Source organism: Athene noctua, chromosome 5 (genome assembly GCF_965140245.1).
Source record: "Athene noctua chromosome 5, bAthNoc1.hap1.1, whole genome shotgun sequence".
Taxonomy (NCBI): domain Eukaryota; kingdom Metazoa; phylum Chordata; class Aves; order Strigiformes; family Strigidae; genus Athene; species Athene noctua.
Window position 1 is genome coordinate 49970091 of NC_134041.1, and position 21545 is coordinate 49991635.

The 21545-nt window shown below is 38.6% G+C and overlaps 1 protein-coding gene and 1 long non-coding RNA gene across 3 annotated transcripts; one reads left to right on the forward strand and one right to left on the reverse strand.

Annotated features, from left to right (window-relative positions):
* Nucleotides 1-5699: 5699 nt before the first annotated feature.
* Nucleotides 5700-8635, forward strand: LOC141961020 (uncharacterized). Its single transcript, XR_012633725.1, has 2 exons — nt 5700-5775; nt 6321-8635. It is a non-coding gene; the product is annotated as an uncharacterized LOC141961020 (long non-coding RNA).
* A 1371-nt stretch (nt 8636-10006) lies between these two features.
* On the reverse strand, nt 10007-20222 carry CCNJ (cyclin J). Of its 2 annotated transcripts, none has more exons than XM_074907500.1 (6): nt 20102-20222; nt 19686-19780; nt 17602-17812; nt 14975-15274; nt 14724-14850; nt 10007-13049 (listed from the first exon to the last, which is right to left on the reverse strand). In XM_074907500.1, the coding sequence occupies exons 2-6, from the start codon at nt 19752-19754 to the stop codon at nt 12638-12640; spliced, it is 1119 nt and encodes a 372-aa protein (XP_074763601.1). In that variant the 5' UTR covers nt 19755-19780; nt 20102-20222; the 3' UTR covers nt 10007-12637. The 2 variants fall into 2 exon arrangements, with proteins under 2 accessions (XP_074763601.1, XP_074763600.1); XM_074907499.1 differs by having other exon boundaries at nt 14724-14883.
* Between the last annotated feature and the right edge of the window lie 1323 nt (nt 20223-21545).

Below are 21545 nucleotides of genomic sequence, written 5' to 3' on the forward strand. Positions count from 1 at the left end.
GGATTTGTGCTGCATATCCTCTATGGTTCATCTGCTTGTGCTCTCTACATCTGGTGCATCTAGTAATTGTAATGGGGATAGTAGGTATCTGATAATTCAGTGAAAAATTAAATTGTTTTGCAAGACAATTTACAGTACTACTCATTAGAAAAGGGCAGTTAGTCACTTCTTAGATGATTTTTTTGTGATGCAGAAAAAATATTTATGTACGTTTTCAAGTACAACAAGGGAAGTAGAATAAGCATGAATGTATTCTTTTACTTTCAAAAGTTCACTCCAGTAAAAAAAATAGGTTTGTTTACAACCAAAAGATACTACAGTTTGGCCTGATAAATAATTTCTGCTCAGATAAGCCACAAACTAGCATATGCTTATGATATTGGTGCTAGTCAGAAAGATATATTATCAGAAGTCTTGAGAAAATTTATGCAAAGGCTGTAAAGGTTAATTAAAAAAAGTTATTTTGTAATAATTTGTAAAATCCTCCTCCAGCCTTGCTCTTGCATTCTCTCATGGTATGCAGGATCCAAGGAACAAGGTATTGCAAAATAATTTTGTCTTGAACAGCTGCAAGAATAATTTAACTTTGTTACTGAAGAAGATATTAAAAAGTGTAAATGCTTCCAGCTGTTGCAATTTACAACTTCAGATAGTTAAACCTGCTATTTTCAAGTATCTCTGTTTATAGCGAAATAACACATACAGTATTTCAGGAATTTAGTATTTCAGATACAGCCTTTGTTTTGACTTATATGTGACAAATTGTATTAGTATCTGACTTTTTTTGTATTATCTGAACTCAACTTTCCTGTTCCTTTATATGCTTATGTAGCAGAGAATTCATTATCAGTTTAGGTGCTGATTCATATCTGTATATGCTATCTATCTATGTATACTTTCAGCACATTTGGATTAATGGTAATTAGAAGCATATTAGATATATTAGTTAATGGTACAAATTATGTGATCCAAATCCAATAAGAAATTTATTATAGCTTGCAAAATTTTACTCATAAGTATTAGGGCTAGATACTGTGATACTTTGAACAAAATAAACTATTTTTCCCTCAATTTACATCTCCTTGAAGTGAAGCTCTGACTAAAAGCTTTAAAATGTAGTTGAATACTTAAATTTTGATTAGATACTGCACCTAGCAATGCTCATTTTTGTAGACTGAAAGACTTCTCACACATTCTTTGTGGATAGGACTGTATACACCTTGAAACATTGTAAGCACTCACAACGAGCTGCCACAATTTATCATGAGATGAAGCTCTGAGGCAGAGCAAGAATCAGCAAAGGCATCTACACTAAAGTAGTATGGACCTTATTCCGTTTAAATGTTTCTGGGTTTGGAAAAATTCTGGGTTCTCTGAGGTGATAAACTTTTCAGCTACAATTAGAAATTTCCCAACGGACTTGACTTTTTTTTTTTCCCTGTTGAAGTTCTGGGTTAATTTTTTTCAACAAGCCAACTGATACCAAGTTCTGTCTTTTCCTTCATTAAAAAGTCTTATAGCTCTTCTTTCAGCTAGTCATTTTAAGAATTGGATATCACAATGGAGTATCTCTTACACACCTAGAAAAGTTGTCCCTAATAATTAGTTATTCACAATGTTTTATTTCTGTCATGTGCATCCAGTTTAAGTTTCTCAAGATTCAGCTTCCTGGAATTGTTTTTTGGTGTGGAAATATCTGCTAGTGTAGGACCCCCTGTTGGATATGCTCTTGTTGTGCAGACACTGATAGGCTGTTGGTACCACTCTGTATTTATCAGTTTGTCTCTAGAATGCAAGCTTTCTTGTAAATTTTTCTTCCAAATATTTCTGAAGCTTCCCAGTTCATTAAATTAATAAATTAGGGATTTTTTTAGTAATAAATATTTTCATAATACTCTGTCTTTATGCCAAGATTAGCAATTACATTCTCGGTTCTTAAACTGTTTAATGCAGAGGATGGGTGTATTCTGCGAGTTATTAGCTGTTAAGGTCCTTTTTTATGGAGATTTTTTTGTAGAGTTTCTTGCCAGCATTTGTTTTTTTTCTTGTTGCCCTTTGGGGCCAGAAAAAAATGGTGTGGATTCCCAAGTCATACAGTAAACTTAAATGGAAATAAAGCCTGTGATAATGATTGGTATAAACAACTGACACAAATATTGATAATTAGGTATAAACAACAGACATAAAATATACTGATAATATGAGGTATCTGTTATCTCAGTTCTCAAACCCTTTGTAGCATGGTGACCTTTTGCAAATAATTTCCTGAGTAACTACTTTCAGTTATTGTCATTACAGGCATTATAAAATTATTTTAGACCTTTCTTGTAAGCATATGTATCCACACATGCTTGCACTATCACTGACAGCTGTGCACAGGGCTATTTATTGGATGCTTACTTGAAGAGCTTTGGATTTTTGAAGTTCTAGTAACTTCAAAGATATGTAATTGCATGTGCAGATGCCAGAAGAAGCAGCTAGATGAGTTGCCTACTCATCCATTGAATATCTTATGAGTAAACTGCTAGGTAACAGAGGGACCTGAAAGATCAGCAGATGGCAGAAAACCACTAGTATGTTTAAAGAAAAGGGCTGCTTTACCTGTGTAACCAGAACCTGACATCTCTGCTTCTATAATATTTTAAAGTTTTGATCTTTTTTTCTCTTTGAGCTCTGGACCCCTTGTCAAGACTTTTGTCTTGATGTTTTCTGTCTTGACAGCAACCTGGGTTGGGTTGTTACCCTGAAGGAGAAACTGAAATGAAGTCTGAGTAATACAGATCAGAGAATAGGAAGTTCAGTCACAATATTTGGATTATTCTGTTCAAGCTCCAGACTCTGCATTCAGCTATAGTTGATGCCTATCATGAGAACATACACAGTAGGAAGTTTGGGAGAAAAGAGTGAATTAAGGAATATTTAGAATATAGCTGTTTGCAATAAAGTTTTTAATCAGTTATTTTACAGTTTCCTTTAAATTACCTTTATCAGTTTGAATAGAATTGTGGAAAGTGAATTGCAGACTATTGAAGGTCTTAACATCATAGAATAGAATCACAGAATCATTTAGGTTGGAAAAGAGGCTTAAGATCATCAAGTCCAACTGTAAACCTGACACTACAAAGTCAGTTTCATTTTACAAGATCCTTAGATTTTAATGTTTAAGTGCATCATTACAAGATTTCTCTTCTCTAGTCTAGAAGGCTAGCAAAAGACTTGTTTCCTAAGAGAATTTGACAGAGGATGTGTCCTGCGAGAAGTCCTACTGTTTTTCTCTTCAAGTGTTGGTGTCCTTTTCCAGAACTTAGTGGAATCCTTTGAGGAAGATATAAACAATTATTATTTCCTTTTCTGTCATATGATATACCTTAAATATGATAATTAGATACAATATCATTAGATATGATAATACCTTAAATACCATCTCTTATACTGTATTAAAGTAATTTTATGTAATGCAGACCTGTGAGCAGAAATACTTCCCTGTGATTATAGCACAGGTTTTACTTGGATACACCTTGAATAAGACAGCTATTTACTACATAAGTGTGTGATGGACAAAATTTTAAAGATACTACAATTTTTAACCATTGTTGTAACAATCAAACCTCAGATATCATCCACTGACAATAGTTCAAAATAATTTAAATTGAGTATCAGATTAGTAGGTATGTTTATTCATTAAGAATTGCAAAATAGGATGGATTAATGCCTTGGAGCACATGGTGGTATTTACCTACATGATTTTTGTTTGTAGTCAGGCTTTGAAATTACAAATCAAAGTAATTTGTATGTTTTAGTTTATAGGACACTAAAAATAAACAGTTCTTCAAAGAGCAGGTATTTTTAAAAGAAACCTAAAGCACAATTTCCAAACAGAAAAAGTAATAACTTGTGGTTTTAACAACCAAGGAAGAAGAGTTTAAGTAATTAATTGTATTAAAGGTGCTGAATCTGCCACAAGAGCTATTGGATGTTTATTCTAACTCAAATAAGTATGAATTTATTTTTTAGCATCCAGTTTAAAAAAAAAAAAGAGAACTTGTTGAATTAGTCTTTGACTCACAATTTAATACTGTAATTGATAACTTGCTGGTAGTGGCTATGGAAGCTAATCCAGTAGAGTGTAATTTTTGTCGTAATTCCTATACATAGTTTTAAAATAATATGTATCGTGGTTCAGTATTACTTATTATGTGCATACTCTATTTACATACATTTTTATTTTTGTAGTTCCTTTTTTCTTGACTTGTATCTTTAATACCTCATGGATGAAACACACTGGATAAAAATTATCTTAATATTTAGGGGATATCAGAAGTAAAAATTGCATAATAAACAATAAATGAGGTGGGAGATTACTGAAACAATCTGTTATAAAGTCATTTACATTCTTGGAGAATAATTATTTGCTTTACAGAGAGGAAAAAAAGTAAAATCTTTAATTGCTAGCTAAATACAAACTACATGATTTGCTATGATAGGCAAATCTGTGTATGGAAATAACCATTAATAATACAGCTCCAGGAGACCTTTCAAGATGAGTTATGCAAACCCTGGCATCTCTTTCCTCCAAGAGCTCTAGAGGAAATGTGTGGGGCAGAAGAAGAAAAGGATTCTCCTAAAAACACATATTTTTTTGTACCTAGGAGAGAAAAACTATTACAGAGAGGGGACAGAATTTCTGGTAAACAGTTTACACTTTTGCATATAGTATTGCATCAGTTTGGCTGTGGGAAACAAGAACAACATGCAGTTCTCTTTTGTAAATATTTTCATTATTTTGGGGAAAAAAGCATGGGTGCTTTTGGGAATGTCTGTTTTAGAAGCAAGTCTTCAATAACAGTTTGCACATTTTTACTTCTGTGCCTAAGAAAAGCATACAGCATATAAAGTGCTTAGCAGAATCAAATAGACAATACATTATAGCATAAATATTTATTGAAAAGTAACTGCTTTACTGTATCAAGTCTAGGAAAGTCCTCTGTTTTCTGCATTTAGTCAGATCTGCTAAGTGGAAGGTGTAAGAAATCCTGTCATAGACACTTATTGACTAATTTGCATTAAGAGATATTTCTTCCTTACCTCCATTAGTATTTGGCTTAAATCCTGAATGATTTAATCAGCTATGTAAATGCTAATCTCTTGAAAATCCTGCTAAAGCTCTTGCCCTCATTGAAAGCTGTGATAATTTGTTCTAGTTGATTTTGTATTTAAATACATTGCCTTTCAGTTCCACTAAATGTTCCTTGTTTTTCTTTTATTAAGTGATGGAGGGATGAATAAGAACACCGATTTTATCCTGTCTGTCCTATTAGTTTGCACCCCTCTGCTGTTTGCTTTTTTAGATTCTTCTTTAAGCCATACCAACTTTTTCAGTGTGACAGTGCAGTCACGAGTCAGTTGTACGTGAGGTAAAATTAAATATTTAAGAAAGTTGATGCCTTTAATCCTATTTTTTTAACATACAGCAGTATTTGAGAGAGCTGTAATTTGTGCTATAATTACTCTTTTGACATATGAAAGACTCTATGCAGAGATGTCCTGTACTACATTTCAAAGCAAAGAGAACCATTTGTAAAAGGTTGCAGAAGAAAACGTTGCTTTAAATCTGTTCTGTAGTCTTAGTGCAAGTATGGAAGGAAGCTTCTTTTCCACTGAAGTATACATCATTGCTGATACCTATTTTATGTTGATACAGGGCAAAAGATGGCATTTGAACTAACTCTCTTGGAATCTCTTAATGGATCTGTATTGCAAGGGATTACATTACAGGTAGTTTGATACATTTTTATCCCCTCCAGAATGCTGCCTGCTTTGTCAATGGGGAGAATGTAAGAATATGGAATTAAATCAGCAGGGAGACAGAATGGTTTCCTGTTAAATATAAAAAAATGCATGTACTAACATAAGTATAAACAGGAATATATATAAACAGGGAATGGCTTCTGGAAACAAACAAAACAGGCAGCATACTTAAAGAGAGCATGGTGATAGAAGTGCTTCCACGTTACTTTTGTGTCTCACAGTCTAATTGATCAAGGAAGTGGAGAAAATTATTGATGTATTTTAGCTGTTGTGGTGTCTTCTAGGTGGTAACTGCTGCATGCTTGTTACCTCTTTACAATTAGTTCTCCTAATTCTTAGGAGACTTTACAAGAAATTCTCAAAACAGATTTACAACTATTACTGTGTGGAGGGAGGATCCATTTGGAGCACATAATCTGAACCTGGGTATAGGAAGTCTGATAGGGACTCTTCTGGTAGTAGACAACCTGTTCCCCAGTAGGATCTTATCCATTTTCACATCTGTCATTCAGCACTTTTAGATGCAAGGATACACACCCACTCCTTCATCTGTCAATGAAGATAGTCTTCTGGGTATTCATAATCTCTGCTAGAAGGGTATGGAATATCCAAGTCCTTGGAGATTGTCCTTATTGTGCCACAGTGAACATGCACTAAGATACGAGCAACAAGATACGATGCAAGGCCAGAAGCGTAGAACTGCTCTCCAAAATAACAGCACTTTCTCTGGAAACTCAGTCTCTGTGACATTTCTGAAGAATTTTTCCATCTCTGGAGATCTGCAGTGATGCCATCTGGAGTGCCATTTACCCTCCTGCAACATCTATGCATCTAAACATACTGCAACACTGAGCAAAGCATTACTGTTGTCAATATTTTAAAAACAAACAAACTGACTAGAAAACTTTTCTCCGAGTAACATAGTTGATAGATGGTTGGAATGCAAATGTGTGTATAGTTGACCACTGTAGAAAAGGGTAAAGCAGAACAACATTTGGCAAAATCTTTCCATAATGTTGTGCTGGCAGATGCATCATCTGCACTTCTGCTGTGGAGTCCCATTAATAAACCTGTAGGTCAAACTGAAAGGAGGATAAGTTTTAAAAGTACCCAGTCTGATGGGCTCAAGTATTAAACATCCATAGTATAACTGTGCCAATGTGTCAATACACATACAATGACTTTGTTACTTCTAATGAATCGTGTATTTTAATTTTCTGAAAAAGTCCAAGTCACGCTTTACATACGTTTGTTTTCTTAAATATGATAAAAATACCTAGATATCTGAAGATGTGTAGAAAAAAGTGTTGAAGGAGAAAATAATCCAATACAAGAGCTTGGTTACCAGATTGAGTTCATAAAAGGTAATTGTAAAATGCTTCATTTAAACTACAAGCATTTCACATATAGTAGAGCATGTTTTATACGTGAAAAGATTTTAAATAGAGAACATTTATTGATAAAGTTATGTAACAATTTTTTTCTCTTAAGTAATCCTTCCAAGTTGCAGTTACAGCTGTAATTTTTTTTTTTTGCTGTTACCAGATACCATATCCAGATGCCATAACTGCATTTTGCAGTTAGTAATTGAAGCTGTATATCAAACCAGCACTAGTTTTTCAGAAATTCCCAACAAAGAATTTTCTCTTGATGTGTATTTTCATCCATATCCAAATATTTTGGTTTTGTGGGTCTACTTAATTTCTTTGATCAGTCATGAATAAGTATCCTTTAGTTAAATTATGATGTTTAAAACAAAGTTACTGTTGCTTACCTCTCATGTAATAAGATAACTAGAATATTTCAGTTGGAAGGGACCTACAACAGTCATCTAGGTAAGGAATGAAAACTAGGAAATTAATCTTTTTGGCTGCAAAAAGTAGCAAGACTGTAACACATCTTTTCAGTACCACAAGAAATAAGCCAGTGTGCCATGTTGTTATAGGAAGAATCTAACTATATGTTATCTGTGGAATATACTATAAATGGGCATTCTTAGGGCTGTAAATCTAGTAATAAATGACTGATTAGCATGAAGAAATTCCTACAGAATATATAGTCTTATGATGGTCTTTTAAATAATTCACAGAATATGGAAAATGCATACTTTCCTTTAAAAAAGAGGTTTAATGTGTTGTTCTGCGGATGTAATCTCTTATCTTGTTGGTTCAGGTTAGTAAACTCACATGTCCAAAGAAAAGCAAGTAGTATTTCTAAACAGCTTTATAATGCAGGTTCCAGCTCATAGGTATGATAACAGTTTAACTGACTTGCATTGATGAGTATGAACATTATATACTGAATCTCATTTTTGCAGTTTTAACATCTGTAAGTCTTCCTTAAGTCTACTGCCTTCTTTTGGTGGGACTGGCAGCAGAAGCCCGCATTGTTCCTTGCACTGAGAATTGTTAAAACCAGGGGTTACTTTCTGTATAGTTACTCTTTAATTATTCAGTCATAAATTGGATTTTTGGGAGGGTTTTTTTAATGTTTAGTAGCAAATGCTTTCCTTTGTCAGAATGCATGTCTTGTTTATTGAAGTTATAGGGATTTATTACATTAATTACAAGGAAGGAGCAAAAATGTGTAATATAAATGTCAGAAATGTATGTGCCTGTGCCATAAAACATCATTGTAATGGGGACTAAAAATGTGTATTTTGTTATTTCCACTTAGTGTTTTTAAAAAATTGCTGTTGACAACATTGTAATCAGGTAAGACTAGACACTTGTGTTCAGTCAGATAAGGCCTTATCTACTCAAGAGACTTTTGTTCCTGTGAACATTCAGAATGTAGAGCTGATAAATTATTAAAGGAGAATGCTGTATTACTGTCTGGCTTATATATTCTTAACAGAAGTATTACAGTTGCAAAAAAATCTTTATTTCTGGTGATGTGCCAGTCACTAAAATGTTAACTTTAATCTTTTAAGCTAAGTTTGCAATGCAGGAAGAATATAAGTATCTTCCTATGATAATGAACTTGGGTCATAGGAAGCAGAGATAAAACTTTTCTTGTTATGTGCAAACACAAGAAGCCTCAGACTTTCACTTTAAAATGTGAAGTTGAGACTTCTACTGAGCTATTGAAGTGAAAAGTAGCTGCCAGTCCTTGTAGTTGTTAGAGACTCAAAGGTCAGGCGTAGTTCCTATATTGTAGTAACAGTAAAAAATACAGAAAATTGAGATTTCAAGGACACAGCCTAGATACACTGTTTGCTGCCCTAAGGGTGAAGACAAAACTTTCCAGATAAAAGTATCCTTGTAGTATGTGTACCACCATCATACTGGAGCACTGCCTGTGTTCCTCAGTGGGACAGAGTAAAGCTTGCTCTCCCTCTATGTCTAGGCCCTCTAGAAGGGTTTTCACAATCATGAGTTTATACCTAAATGGACGGGTGTCAGCTAACAGACCTCACAGTTACATTTTCTAACTTTAGAGGAATTAAATTATATGTAACTATACATAACTTTTGGAGCTGTAGCCATAATCACATAGCCTTGTTACAGATGTTAAATTGCACATTATTGGGAAGAACTGGAATTTCTTTTAGTGGGGGGCAGTTACCAGAAATTGTAAGCATCTGAAAATATTTCTGCTAGGATGCAGCATGTGATTTTGTGCTGCCCACAGCATGATTGAGCGTTCACAGCTACTGTAAATAACCTAAGCACAAGCTCTTGACAAAAGGCTATTCCCATGTCTACTAAATGATTTCTAGTATTAGAAGTATGAGATTGCCAGTATCACTGGGTTGTTATTTTTTTTAAAGAAAGACCAAATTAATTCATGCCAGGGCTCTTTAATTGCTACAGTTCTTTTGTCCTTGATTTCTTTGTTACAGCTGTGCCCTAAACACATGTACAATGTTTAGCATATGCTATGGGTGCAGCTAGTTTTAAAGCCCCTTCCTGAATGATTTCCTTTTTTTTTTTTTCCTCCCCTCCTTTAATTGTGAAGTCAGAGTGTTCCTGAAGCTTATAATAGTGTCACAGAAAGGAAGGGGTGGCGAAAGAAGAAAGATCTTACATCTTCAGCCCATACACAGGGATGATGCAAGACAGATTAGGGTCAGTTTACATATTTAAAAACCACCACACGCACAAAAGCATAATACACACTGGAGCCTTCTTACTCAAAACTAGTTTTATTTTTAAAAATAAGTTGAATGCATAGCACTCACAAAGATTCCATTGTTTTGGACATTTTGCATTTAGAAGCACCACTCTTATTTATGCCATAAAAACCACATTTTGGTTCTAATAGTAAGAACAGTGTATTTTTAATGTACACTGGTAAAGCCCTTTTAAATAACATTGAAACTATTCAGTGTACTTTTTCTCTGTAGTCATTATGCAGCTGTAGTGTCAGAAAAAACTCAGACTAGGTAATAAATTAGAAACAAACAGCATGTAGTGGATCTTTTTACAGTTGACCTAATGTCTTAAAATAGTCAAATAAAAATACCCTATTAAATGTAATTTTGCAGTATTAACTAACTGAATAAGCCCCCCACCCATTATAATTCCAGTGTTAAGTATTAGTTAAATTTTTATATATCAAATGCCTATGGGATAAGTTTACTAATACCCCAAAAAAGAAAAGTCTATACTGCTGTGTCACAAATTAAGATGACAAATTAGATGATTTAAAGATTTTACAGAAAAAATTGCTACAGGCATCTGCTGTTATTTCAAGTCATGGCCTATTAGAAGACTGTACATTCATAGTATCAGAGGTAGTTAGAGCACTGAGGACCTGGATATAGCGTTGCAAACAAATGAAACCAGCAGAAAGAAGTCCACTTCCCTCTTAAATGGGTAACAGTGCTGAATAAAAAGCATGGCATCTTAGGAGGTGGAAAGTCTCTACTTAACACTACTCTTAGACATGGGGAAATACTCATTAAGAGATGAAAAGAGAGAAAAAAAACAAACCAACTTGCACTTTAATTAAGAACTGACCACACTATGCCTATTTCAAAGTTGATTCTCTAGCATAAAGCAGAGAGGGTCATCTCTTTCATTCACCCTTCTATCCCTCTTGACTTGCACATATATGCTACAAAAGCCCACAACAAAAATTGGGACTTATGCAAAAAAACAAGAGAAACAGGATTTCTTCTCCTCAACAATAAATAGGTTTTTGTAGCATGTCATCAATTCAGCCCCAGAAAGAATGAACATTGCTGTCCTCCATTCTGAATGTAAGGGTAAGACCCTGTCTCCTGCGATAAAGCCTTCATCTTAATATTGATAATATATAATTGCCCCTGCCTTCAAAACACTCTGTAAGATTCGCAATACTTCAGTGTCCTTAGATGGTACACAATTTTAAGTGCTGCCACTAAGACAGGGGAGAAGGTGGTAAAAAAACAAAAAAGCCTTGAGCCCACAGAAAATAAAGATACTCTAAAGTAGTAAGAATCCTGTCATCCATACCTCTTCCTCCCCTATTGTGCCACAGGAGAAAGGTATTTTCTTGTATTTAAAACAAAATAAATCTTCCATTAATATTTCTACCACCATTTTCATTTAAGAGTTGGATGAGTGAAGCTTTACCTTCAGACAACTCCACAGGAGATAGTGTAATTCCATAAAGTTATGTAATTAGCACCTTAATTGTGATAAAGCAGTTCACTCTGCAATATATTTTTGATCTACCCATTTATAAGAGTAAATCTCCACATTTTCTTCTAGAACTCTCAAATAGAAGAAGTTGCCCCACTATTACCTGAGAATTTCCCTCCACTAAGCCTGACAGAACTGGATTTCTAGAAGTATTTAACTGTACTTTTTTCTGTATGATACTGTCAGTACAATTGGAGGATACTTTCTGTTGGTTAATAATACACATGTGTTTGTGTGTATGTACAAAAGAGGAATCACAGCCACTGTAGTAGTTCTGGTACAGTACAAGTTCAGCTGAAGCTCCCTCTTCAATTACTCAATACCACACTGCTGGGTAGTAGTTCACATCTATATTCTGTGAACACTAACATATCCCTTTGGTACTCCGCATATAGATGGATGCCCTGAAGAAAAGCTGCTCCACTTGATATAGTTTCTTCCCTTTCTACCTTCCTCCCTCAAGTTATACCCAATTAAGTGTACAAACCAGCAGCACAAAGTAAGAGTAGACAATTCCCTGAGTTAGTATGAAAGAGTTACTTTAAACATAAAAAGGATAGGGAGGAGAAGAGAAGCAAAAACATAGTGTCTATCCTGTGAGGTACAAAACTTAAAAACTAGCCAAAATACCAGTTAACTCAAATGTCTTGGCTTAAAGCAAATATCCAACACAAGTGCTGAAAATGGGGCAAGAGTATAGAGCTAGCCAGATGAGAGTTGTTTTTTCCTGTGGTCCCCATGCACCTGGAGAAGTCTGGCATTCAGTGGATTCTTGTTTCAGTAAATTTAAAGTAAGTGTTAATACTGTATGGTGGTATTACATAAATGTCTTCAAAATAATACTGCATATCTCCTTCATTAAAAGGCAAGTCTGTAGTTAGTCCACAGCTATTTTTCTTTTGACTAGTATTTTAAAGATGCGCGTTAGAAGCACAGAGTATTCCGAGTGCCAAAGTAAGGACTTATTACCCACAGGTATACACATTCTTTTTAGAGGGTGTTCCGTGTGCTTATTTTTTGCAGTCTGTATTTGAGCTATGGTACTGGTTGCCAATCCAGTTGCTTTTTTCTGGAAAGACACTTTTTTTATTCAATTTGTTGCCCTCAAACTTATTTGAGGTTTGACAAAAAAACAAAACAACTCCCCTCAACACAACTTCCCCCTCCAAACAAACAAGCACAAAGCCATTTTGTACTTATCACCTCTCAAAGCAGGGAGTAACACAGGAATATCGTCCATTCACTTGGTAACTCCGGTTGTAGGAGACACTTACACACGGCTTCACTTCTAGCGGAACAGCTAGTGACATTGCAGCCCCAGTCTGTGCATGGCCTCGAGCCTGAACGCTCGACTGTAAGGCAGCAGGGCAAGTCTGAAGTTGGTAAGATGCTGTATGAGTAGATGATAATATCTGTTGGCAGTTTTGCTGCTGTGATGTCTGATGGTGATACTGTAATGAAGACTGATGAGCTTGGAGATACTGTGGTATGTGCTGTTGAGCATTAGCCTGCTGGGGAGTTGGAGCTGGGGTCTGAAATACAGTATGCTGGGCAGACTGAGCATGTTGTCCTTTTTGCTTGTTTGCTTCCTTCACATCATTATCATGCGCACTAAAACAAATTGAGAAGACAGAATACAAGAGAATAGATATTAAAATAATTTAAACTCTTTGGGGTAAACTTTTAAGATCATTCTAAAAAATGGTGCAATTGTCTGAAAGCTTCCAAAGCTTTTTTTTTAAAAAAAAAGAAAATAATTTTAGTCTACCCTTTAAAATCATCTAAGGTTTTAAAATTTGTTTCTTTAGGATACAGTTTCTTTTCAGCATTTCACTTCATTGCATAGCAATACAAAATGCAGATAAAAGCCAAGTACAATACAAACAATAGAACAGCATCTAAAATTACCAGTGCCATAAAATCTGCTAGTATACTGCTATAAAGTGCCAGATTACCAGAAGCTGAAATGAAAACTTACTTGCTGCTTCTACCTCATTTAAATTGGGTAACAAGAGTATACAGTTTTTAAAGACATGATATCAGAGGGGTTTTAAAGATCTACATTACAGTACTTAAAGATCATATGTATACTGATATTGGATCCTGTTCTGGGGAGTGGAAATGCATTTTTAATTTTTTTTTCCTCTCACCTTTTTACTAGCCCACCTTAGTTTACCTCACCTGAATTCCCTTTGATTTACACCTGCCTGAAATGTATTTAGACATACTCTTGCTCTTATGCCGAGGTTAAGCAGGTACCACCTACCCACTTCAGTCAGGCTTAAAATCATCCAAGATTTTTGGTACTGCCTATACAGGGCAGATGTCTTCAAGACAGTTGGGGTTCAACCCTTCACCAGTTTTTCCTAAAAGATTAACTATTTATGGTGCACTGCAAAAATTACTGAAAGGATTCACACATACCCCCCGCCCCCCCGAAGTGTTACAGAGCAATACTGAAAACACTTCTGCAATAGCACTTACATGCTTTAGGTACTATTCCTTTCATTACACACATTAGTGAAGCCAAAAGAGGCCATCGGGGTGATAATGTCACACTTGTAAGGAAGATGTTGTTCTTCCAGATACAGCTGTTCCTGTGCCTCTACAGAGCACAACTGTATTTAGATCTGGGCATGAGCAAACTTCTGTAGGAAGAAAGCAGTTATGGTGGGCATAGATTTTGATCTTAAGGATTAGAATAAAAGAACTGGTTGTGTAACATCCCTTCCCAGTAAGGTTCACTCTGCATTCGTTGGCATTTTCATCTCATGTCATCTGTATCTTTCCACTATAGTGCAAAAATGGATACAGCAAAAATAGATATAACCTCCTAGTCTTTTCCTCCCCCCAAAGCTAACCACTTAGTCTGCATGTTTGATCCATCATCTGTTTGGAGCATCCCTTGAACTTCCAAGGCACAGAGTCTTCAGAGTAAGTAGGAGCTCCGATATCTTCAGTACTCTTCACTACCTCTTTTTGCTCTCCAAGCAGACTACAGAGACTGAGAACAAGCTATTGAACAGATTCACAAAGCATGCCAGAAGATGATCAGTGGAAATGCAAGGCTGAAGTTTGTTTGTTGAAAGAACAGGAAAGAGGTTAGATCTGATAAGGTTTTCTTTTTTGGAAAGAACAAAACAGTTATTACCTAACAATATTACCTAAGTATGTTTAGAATAGCAAAACTGAAATTCAGAAAGAAATTTATTTTCAGTGCTAACAGCAACTAAGCATACCAACAGATGCAGAAAAGGGCTTTAAAAAACCCTGCTGTTAACTTACATTAATAGTCGCTCAATACATGGCACTAGGAAGTCCCAGGAGTATGCAGTAAGATGATGCAGTCGGGTAGGCCATGTTGGTGAGAGACGCAAGATAATCCTTGAAGAAGCTACACATGCAGTAGCAACTAAAGAAGGGGCATAATTTAAAAATGCATGATCTAGAAAGAAGGAATAAGGAAAAGATTTGTTTAAGTTTGACATTTTCTGTCAAGACAACAAGGGAGTCATTACCTGAAATATGTAACTCACCTTGTAGTGATACTTCCAGAAAGTAATCAGCATATTTTGCCATATATAACTTAGTCTTCTCTAAGCAAACCATTGGCCAGCCATCATGAAGATCAGTCTCATGGACAGCAATAGAAAGATAATAGTCGATGAAATGGGCAGCAGTTGGGAGGCACAAATTCCACTGAAATGTTTCTAGCAACAACAATTCCATATGAAGTAAATTCTGTTTTGTTAGTACCAAATTCATGTTAGTCATACAACCCAAGCTGTTCAACTGTTCAAGTTTGGGAACACTGTCTTCCTTTTCTTCAAATTTACCTTCAGGTGAACAGAAAGAGGAGGGGAAAAAAAGGTTCAGCACAAGTGAACTATAAAACATTGTATCTAATGTCTGTGTTGGTCATATTTCAGTTCTACTGTGTCAAACAAGCTTGAGACTTTCAAGCTCACATGGAAGATGTCATCACAAACAAAAAGGGGTAGGTACTATAAAGGACTAAATTTTAGCAGATAATGTCAAACATTGTGAGACTATTGTGCAGTGTTGTGTTTCCTGTTGGTTCTCCCATCCCGGCACTCAAGAGGCCTGTTGCCAGGAGCAGAAGCTGTATTAGGACATCATTGGCACTGCATATGGAAGTTTTTGACACTAAATTATTGTATAATGTGTCTCCATCATCAGCAGAATACCACTGTGATGTAACTTGGCACACACAACACCACAGCATTTGGCTTTAATCACACTCCCACCCCCACACCCCCTTTTTGTTTCTAAAACTCATTAGAATGTAGCTAGAGCTGTAGCCAATGTGGCTGCTTTCAATGACTGTTAAGGTGGGTAGTTTTGGATTTGATAGCTGGAAAGCTGCTCCAGCAGTTCAAACACGTGGATTTCAGCAATGTGCAACTGAAAATCCACACTGCCCTACATACTGTTTCAACTTTAACACTGCTAGCAGCTTCAGCCTTCCTTGCACTTTAACTTGTCAGGCCTGTATGTTTTTAGCCTGAAGCAAAATTGTGTATGTAGAAAATCCATTAATAAGAGAAACAAGTGTCACATTTCCATACAGTTTGCCATATGGTTGTGCTATTTCAATTTCATTGCAAATTCTTTCCGTCTTACACGCTCTATTCAGTACTACATGATATGTTGTAAATGCACATTTTTAGAGAGTTTTGCACAACTGAACATACTGAATGTTTGCTTTTTTCAACAGTGGAGGTACTTATGCAGGTCTTAATCCAACACCAGTCCCAGTCTGTAAGTTTGTTTCCCATACTCTAGTTGCAGAAATAAAAGCTTTGGGAGTCACATAATAATTTCTCATATTACTTCTATAACCTTATCAGATATATCACAGCATGATTTGTCCAACTTGTCCACCACTGATTAAACTGCTTGTTTAAGCCACACAGGGCAAAAGTTTAAAATAGCATTCTGTTTTGTGCTTTCTGAACCAATTCATGCACTGCTTCTCAGAAAAGCGAGTACTCCAGGCTTTCAGAGCTCTACTTGCAGCTTGCCATGAAAGATGGCAGAGGTGATTTTTTTTTTTTTTTTAATAATTCTCTTCAGAACAAGAATTTAATTTGAAAATCTGGCATTAGGTCAAAGCCAATCCATTTTCCTAAATGGATTACACTGGTTTCTGAGGCAAGGTTTTCATACTCAGCACCTCATCCTTTGCCAAGAGAAGATTGCTGGCTGGTGACATCCAGTCAAAGTATTTCAGAAGAATCTGAAATAACCCTTCTCATTTAACTGTTCTGCTGAATAGCTGTATTGGAGACAGGGGAAGCAGTATACCGAAAATGGCCAACACCTCAATGCTCTGCTTTTCTAGCAAAGAGGGCCTAGAGCTACAATGCAATCTATCTTATCTGAGAAAACGAAAACAGACTCAGAGAAACAGACCCAACAGTTAGTTCTGCTACCAGGACCTGTTTCTCAGAATATACTGGTTTAAGAACAAGTGCCAGCAGGTATCCCAATAAACTGCATTCATATTTCTTTGGGGACATCTAAAAGGGGTCCAGAAATGTCAGAAGATGGATACACACAAGAATCTAGTTGAGGTCAATATAAACAGCACTGTTCACAATGAGGATTTGTAACCAATTTTGTCTTCAGAGTACTGTGCATTCAATGTATTTCACCAGTATTACATTTTGTATGTGACAATACAGGATTGATGTTAACCTTAGCTTGCTTAATGAACATTGAAATTTATGAAATCTGAAGTATTCCAGAACCACACAGCACCATCAGCAGGGTGCAGTGCAGTTTACATATGGCTTAATTCCTTCCTTTATCACAGCTATGCAAATTCCTCATTTCCAGGACTGGATCTACCTATTTTGAGATGTTTTCAGAAAGACAGTTTTCCTACAGTACAGCTCTGAAAGTTCACCTTAGAATAATTTGTTTCCAAGCATAAATATAACTTTTTCCTCAGATTGTCTTTTCTCCCCTCAGTTTCATCAGGTGCCAACAGAATTCAAAACAAGAATCTAAAGAGAGACTCTACCAATTGGGCCAAATTGACATATGCTAATCTGCCTGACTTTTATAACCACTTGTTTCCCCTATCTGCCATATCACATCAAGAGGTGCCTTGTAAAGTTTGGTGCTACATACTTACTTGCTAAAAGTAAACAGGAAAGAGCAACCACATGCAGCTGCTGTATAGATATGTCATAACGATCCATAAAGAGGTCCAGCAGATACACAGCTAGATGTCGTGCAGCAGGACAGAGTCTGAACCGATTGCTCACAATGGCAATCAGATCTGCAAAGTATCTTCTCAGGTGTAACTGGGGAGATTGGCCTTTGTAGGAGGGCAGCTTCAGCTCCTAGATGAACAGCAGCATGTAATTTTATTAAAACCATCATTTATCTTGAATTGGTATCAGATTAATATAGCTGATATTCTCAAATTTATAATGGATTTTTCAAAGAATTTCTCCCTCTTCCTTCTGCTCCCATTGTTTCAGCACCTCTTTTCACAGAACAAAATCTGTATGCTGTATTACACAAGAACTAAGAAATAACATGGTTCTGCACAGCATTAGTATAATAATTTAAAATTTAACATCTTTCAATTGGGCAACCAGCTAGAAACCAAGAGTTTCGCTTTTACCATTTCTGTTGTATTACCTCTAATGCAAAGGTTGTGCCTCCCAGCAGGGTAACAGCAAGGATATGCGAGTGCTCCTCAGCTGCTTCAATACAAAGTCCAATAGCTTAACTCAAGCCCCTCCTGCTACAGCTCAGGCTGAGCAATCAGACTTTGTACTGAAGTGTTTGCATGTTCCAGTGCTGCCAGATCTCCTGCAGGTGCCTCCTGGAGAAGGGCACTAACAGCTAGCTGAAGGTAGCAACCTCAGGAAAAGGAATGGGGCGTGCATGTGTCAACATTTGCTGCATGCATGTGTTTAAAGACTGATTTAGTCTGATCTGATTGATGTTGCACTGATACCGATTACAGTGTGCTCTCAGCCATTTAGTTAAGCATACATAAACCTCACATCGTCTCAGATTTGGGGGAGACCCCACAAAACAAAAGTCCAACCAACACCACGGATGAGAACAATCTGTGGTATGATCTTTTTCGAATTCAAAATTTGGACTGGTAGAAAGAACATTCCCCAGGTTCCTCCATAGTAGCTAATATCTCCTCTTGTATACAGCAGAACAGCAGTGCTGTCTTCTGTTACTATGAATAAATTTATCAGTTAAGACTGTGCAGCCTACTTACTGTAAGTAGGATTTTGAGTACAATTAATTTCAAGCAAGACAGTCTGAGGACATCAATTTGAAATGGAGTCACCCAAAATTTTCAGTTTTAAGGACAATTCAAAGTTCTGAAACACACCATTGAAGTGAAAAAAACTCAAACAAACAACTTCAGAATTCACCTTTCAGAACACTAACTTAGCTTTAGTAACAGTAACTTTGATAGCAAAAAAATTATTTTGTCCTCTTGTGTTCCCCTCCCTGCAAAAAACTCCCATTGCTTTAGCAGTCACACCTTGAAAAAAAGATAATCCACTCAACTACTGTCAGGCAGCAAAAGCACATTTTTAGTAGTTTCAGTCACTGTAAACTGATTTTAAGCTCTGGCCGTAAGATGTGCTTTATTATGAAAGCAGCTCCAGACAGCAACTTTGAGTCGGTTGAAGCAACTTCAAAGCAGTATTATCTAAACCCTCTACTATTCGTACTGCACCTAGTGTGTTTGTTTGGGGTTTTGTGGGTTTTTTTTCCGTTATTACGATAGCATCACAAAGCTTTCTGCAGAGTTTATACTTGGACCCACTTACACATCCGAGCAGAAAAAACAAGCACACACAGTGACCCCTTTGCTTTTCTAAGGTGCAGAGAAAGAACAGTCTGGTCAGTCAGATAAACTGTCAAAACTGAGGACAAACAGTCTGAGCATTAACTGAGGGGAAGACACCGTGTTCTTCGAGGTTTAGCAAAGCAAACTCCACCAAGACTCCGGCGGGCAGTGCCCGCCGAGCGCCGGCCGCCTCCCAGGCGCTGCCCACCCCACTCCAAGCCGCCGCGCCGGCTGCCCTCCGGAGGGCCGGCTCCGATTGTTAAAGCCCTCACAAAGGCGCCGGCCCTCCGTTGGGGCCGCCGGCCTTCGACCGCCCGCCCGGGGCTCCCCGCCGCCCAACCGTCGCCTCCCGCCGCCCAACCGCCGCCACCGCGGCGGGCTACCTTGTAGCGAAGCGCTTGGTGGATGTCGGCAGCCAGCTGTCCTGTCCACCACTGCGCCTCCAGCTCCATCGGCGGGGCGGCGCGGCAGCCAGGGCCTGGGCAGAGGGGAGGAAGCGGCGCTCGCTAAGCGCGGGCGGGACGGGACGGGACGGGACAAGCAACCACCCTCGCCCCTTCCTCGCTCGCTCCCGGTTAAACACGATCAGCTGCCGCCCGCACCGCGGGAACCCCCCAAGCCCCCAGCCCAGCTGGCCGCCATGTGGGGCACAAGTGAGGCTCGTTAATCCGCCCCCTCCCGCCGCGGGGCACGACCGGGCGAGGGGGGCGCGAAGAAGCGGGCGGCCACGGACCCGAGGGAGGGCGATCGCGCCTCGACAGCGGCCGGCAGCGCTCCCCCCGCCGAAGCCGCCACTCACCCTACGCAGCGGCCGCGGCGGGGCCTGGCCCGGGACACCTGAGCGCGACGCGGCGTCCCAAGGGCTCCCCCGCCATCACGCGGCGCCGCCCGCCTCGCCCATTGTTAAAGGGCCGAGCGGGCCGGCGTGTGTACAAAGCCAGGCAGCGCCCGCACGCGGCTGCCCCCCCGCCAATCGCCGGCCGCCTTACAGCACGGCCCGCCCGCCGCCCGCCAATCAGGGCGCGGCGCTGACGGGGCGCGGCGCGCCCCGCGCTCCCGGCCCCGCGCGGGAAGGCTTTGGGCCCGCGGAGCTGCCGTAGCCGCCCCGATAAAGGCCCGGGGAGAGGGGGCGGGGCCGGCGCTGCCGTCGTCTCGCGCAGAGAGGCCGGTGGAAGCGGCGCCGCGCCCGGAGAGGGCTCGGGCCTCGACATCATCCTTTCGCAGGGACTCCAGGCGTGCTGTAACCTTTACCGGAGGCTGCGGGGCCCTCGGGGCCTTCCCGCTGGGCGTCTCGAGCGGGTTGGGCTAGCGGGGCTCTCCCCGGCTGGAGCATGGTGGCGCTTAGCCCCCTGAGCACCTGGAGGCATCTTTTTCCTTTCACTTTTTCTCCTTTTCTCTGACTCGTTCCCTTTTTGGTTCAGCTGTTTTGATTCTTTTAACGTGTGGAGTGATTGTGTCAGGAGCTGTATCTCATTTAGCTCTCTTGCACTTCAGACACGTTTTCTATTTAGCAGTAAAGGGCATAGACCTGTTGGGCTGCGAAAGCAGTGAGGCTCAAGTATTAGTTTATTTTGTAGGTGAGCTCTTGCTCACAGCTAAATTCTAGAGAGAAGGTCTGTCATGGCATGTGAGCTCCGTTTAGATAGCCCGTGCTGGTCACCTGAGTGAGGCCGCCTCTGCATCCTGACAGGTGATTACTACAAGGCGCTCCCATGGCTGCTTCTGGTTTAGCAATAGGTGCTAGGCACCTGTTTTGTATTTAGGCCTTTTTCTAGATGATTTCCACTTGTTGATAATCCCCTGCAGTGGAAGTCTGGCAAAATAGTACTTGGTGCTTTGTAGTGGTTTACATCTTTGAATTCCCAAATACCCAAACAGCGACCTAATGAGAACGTAAAACTCGGTACAACAAGCAATGCAAGTGATGAAGAAATGCTTTGGATGCAATTTATGTTAAGGGAGTATATTTAATTTTTCATTTCTACCCATGCTCTGACATGACTTTATTTTTTTAAATTAAGAAAATGGAAACCAAATTTTTGACATAACTAGTTTAATGACTCCGTAGCCAGGGCTGTAAAAGCCTGTTCCCTTAAACATGCATGTCTTTAATGGATAGTCCTATGGACTGTGGTCTGTTTTATCTGAGGAGGTGTGCTCATAGGTGGAAGCTTTGTTTTTGAGGACACATTTCTTGGGCAATTTCCATTTAGGACAGATTTTATTATATAATGCTACATAGT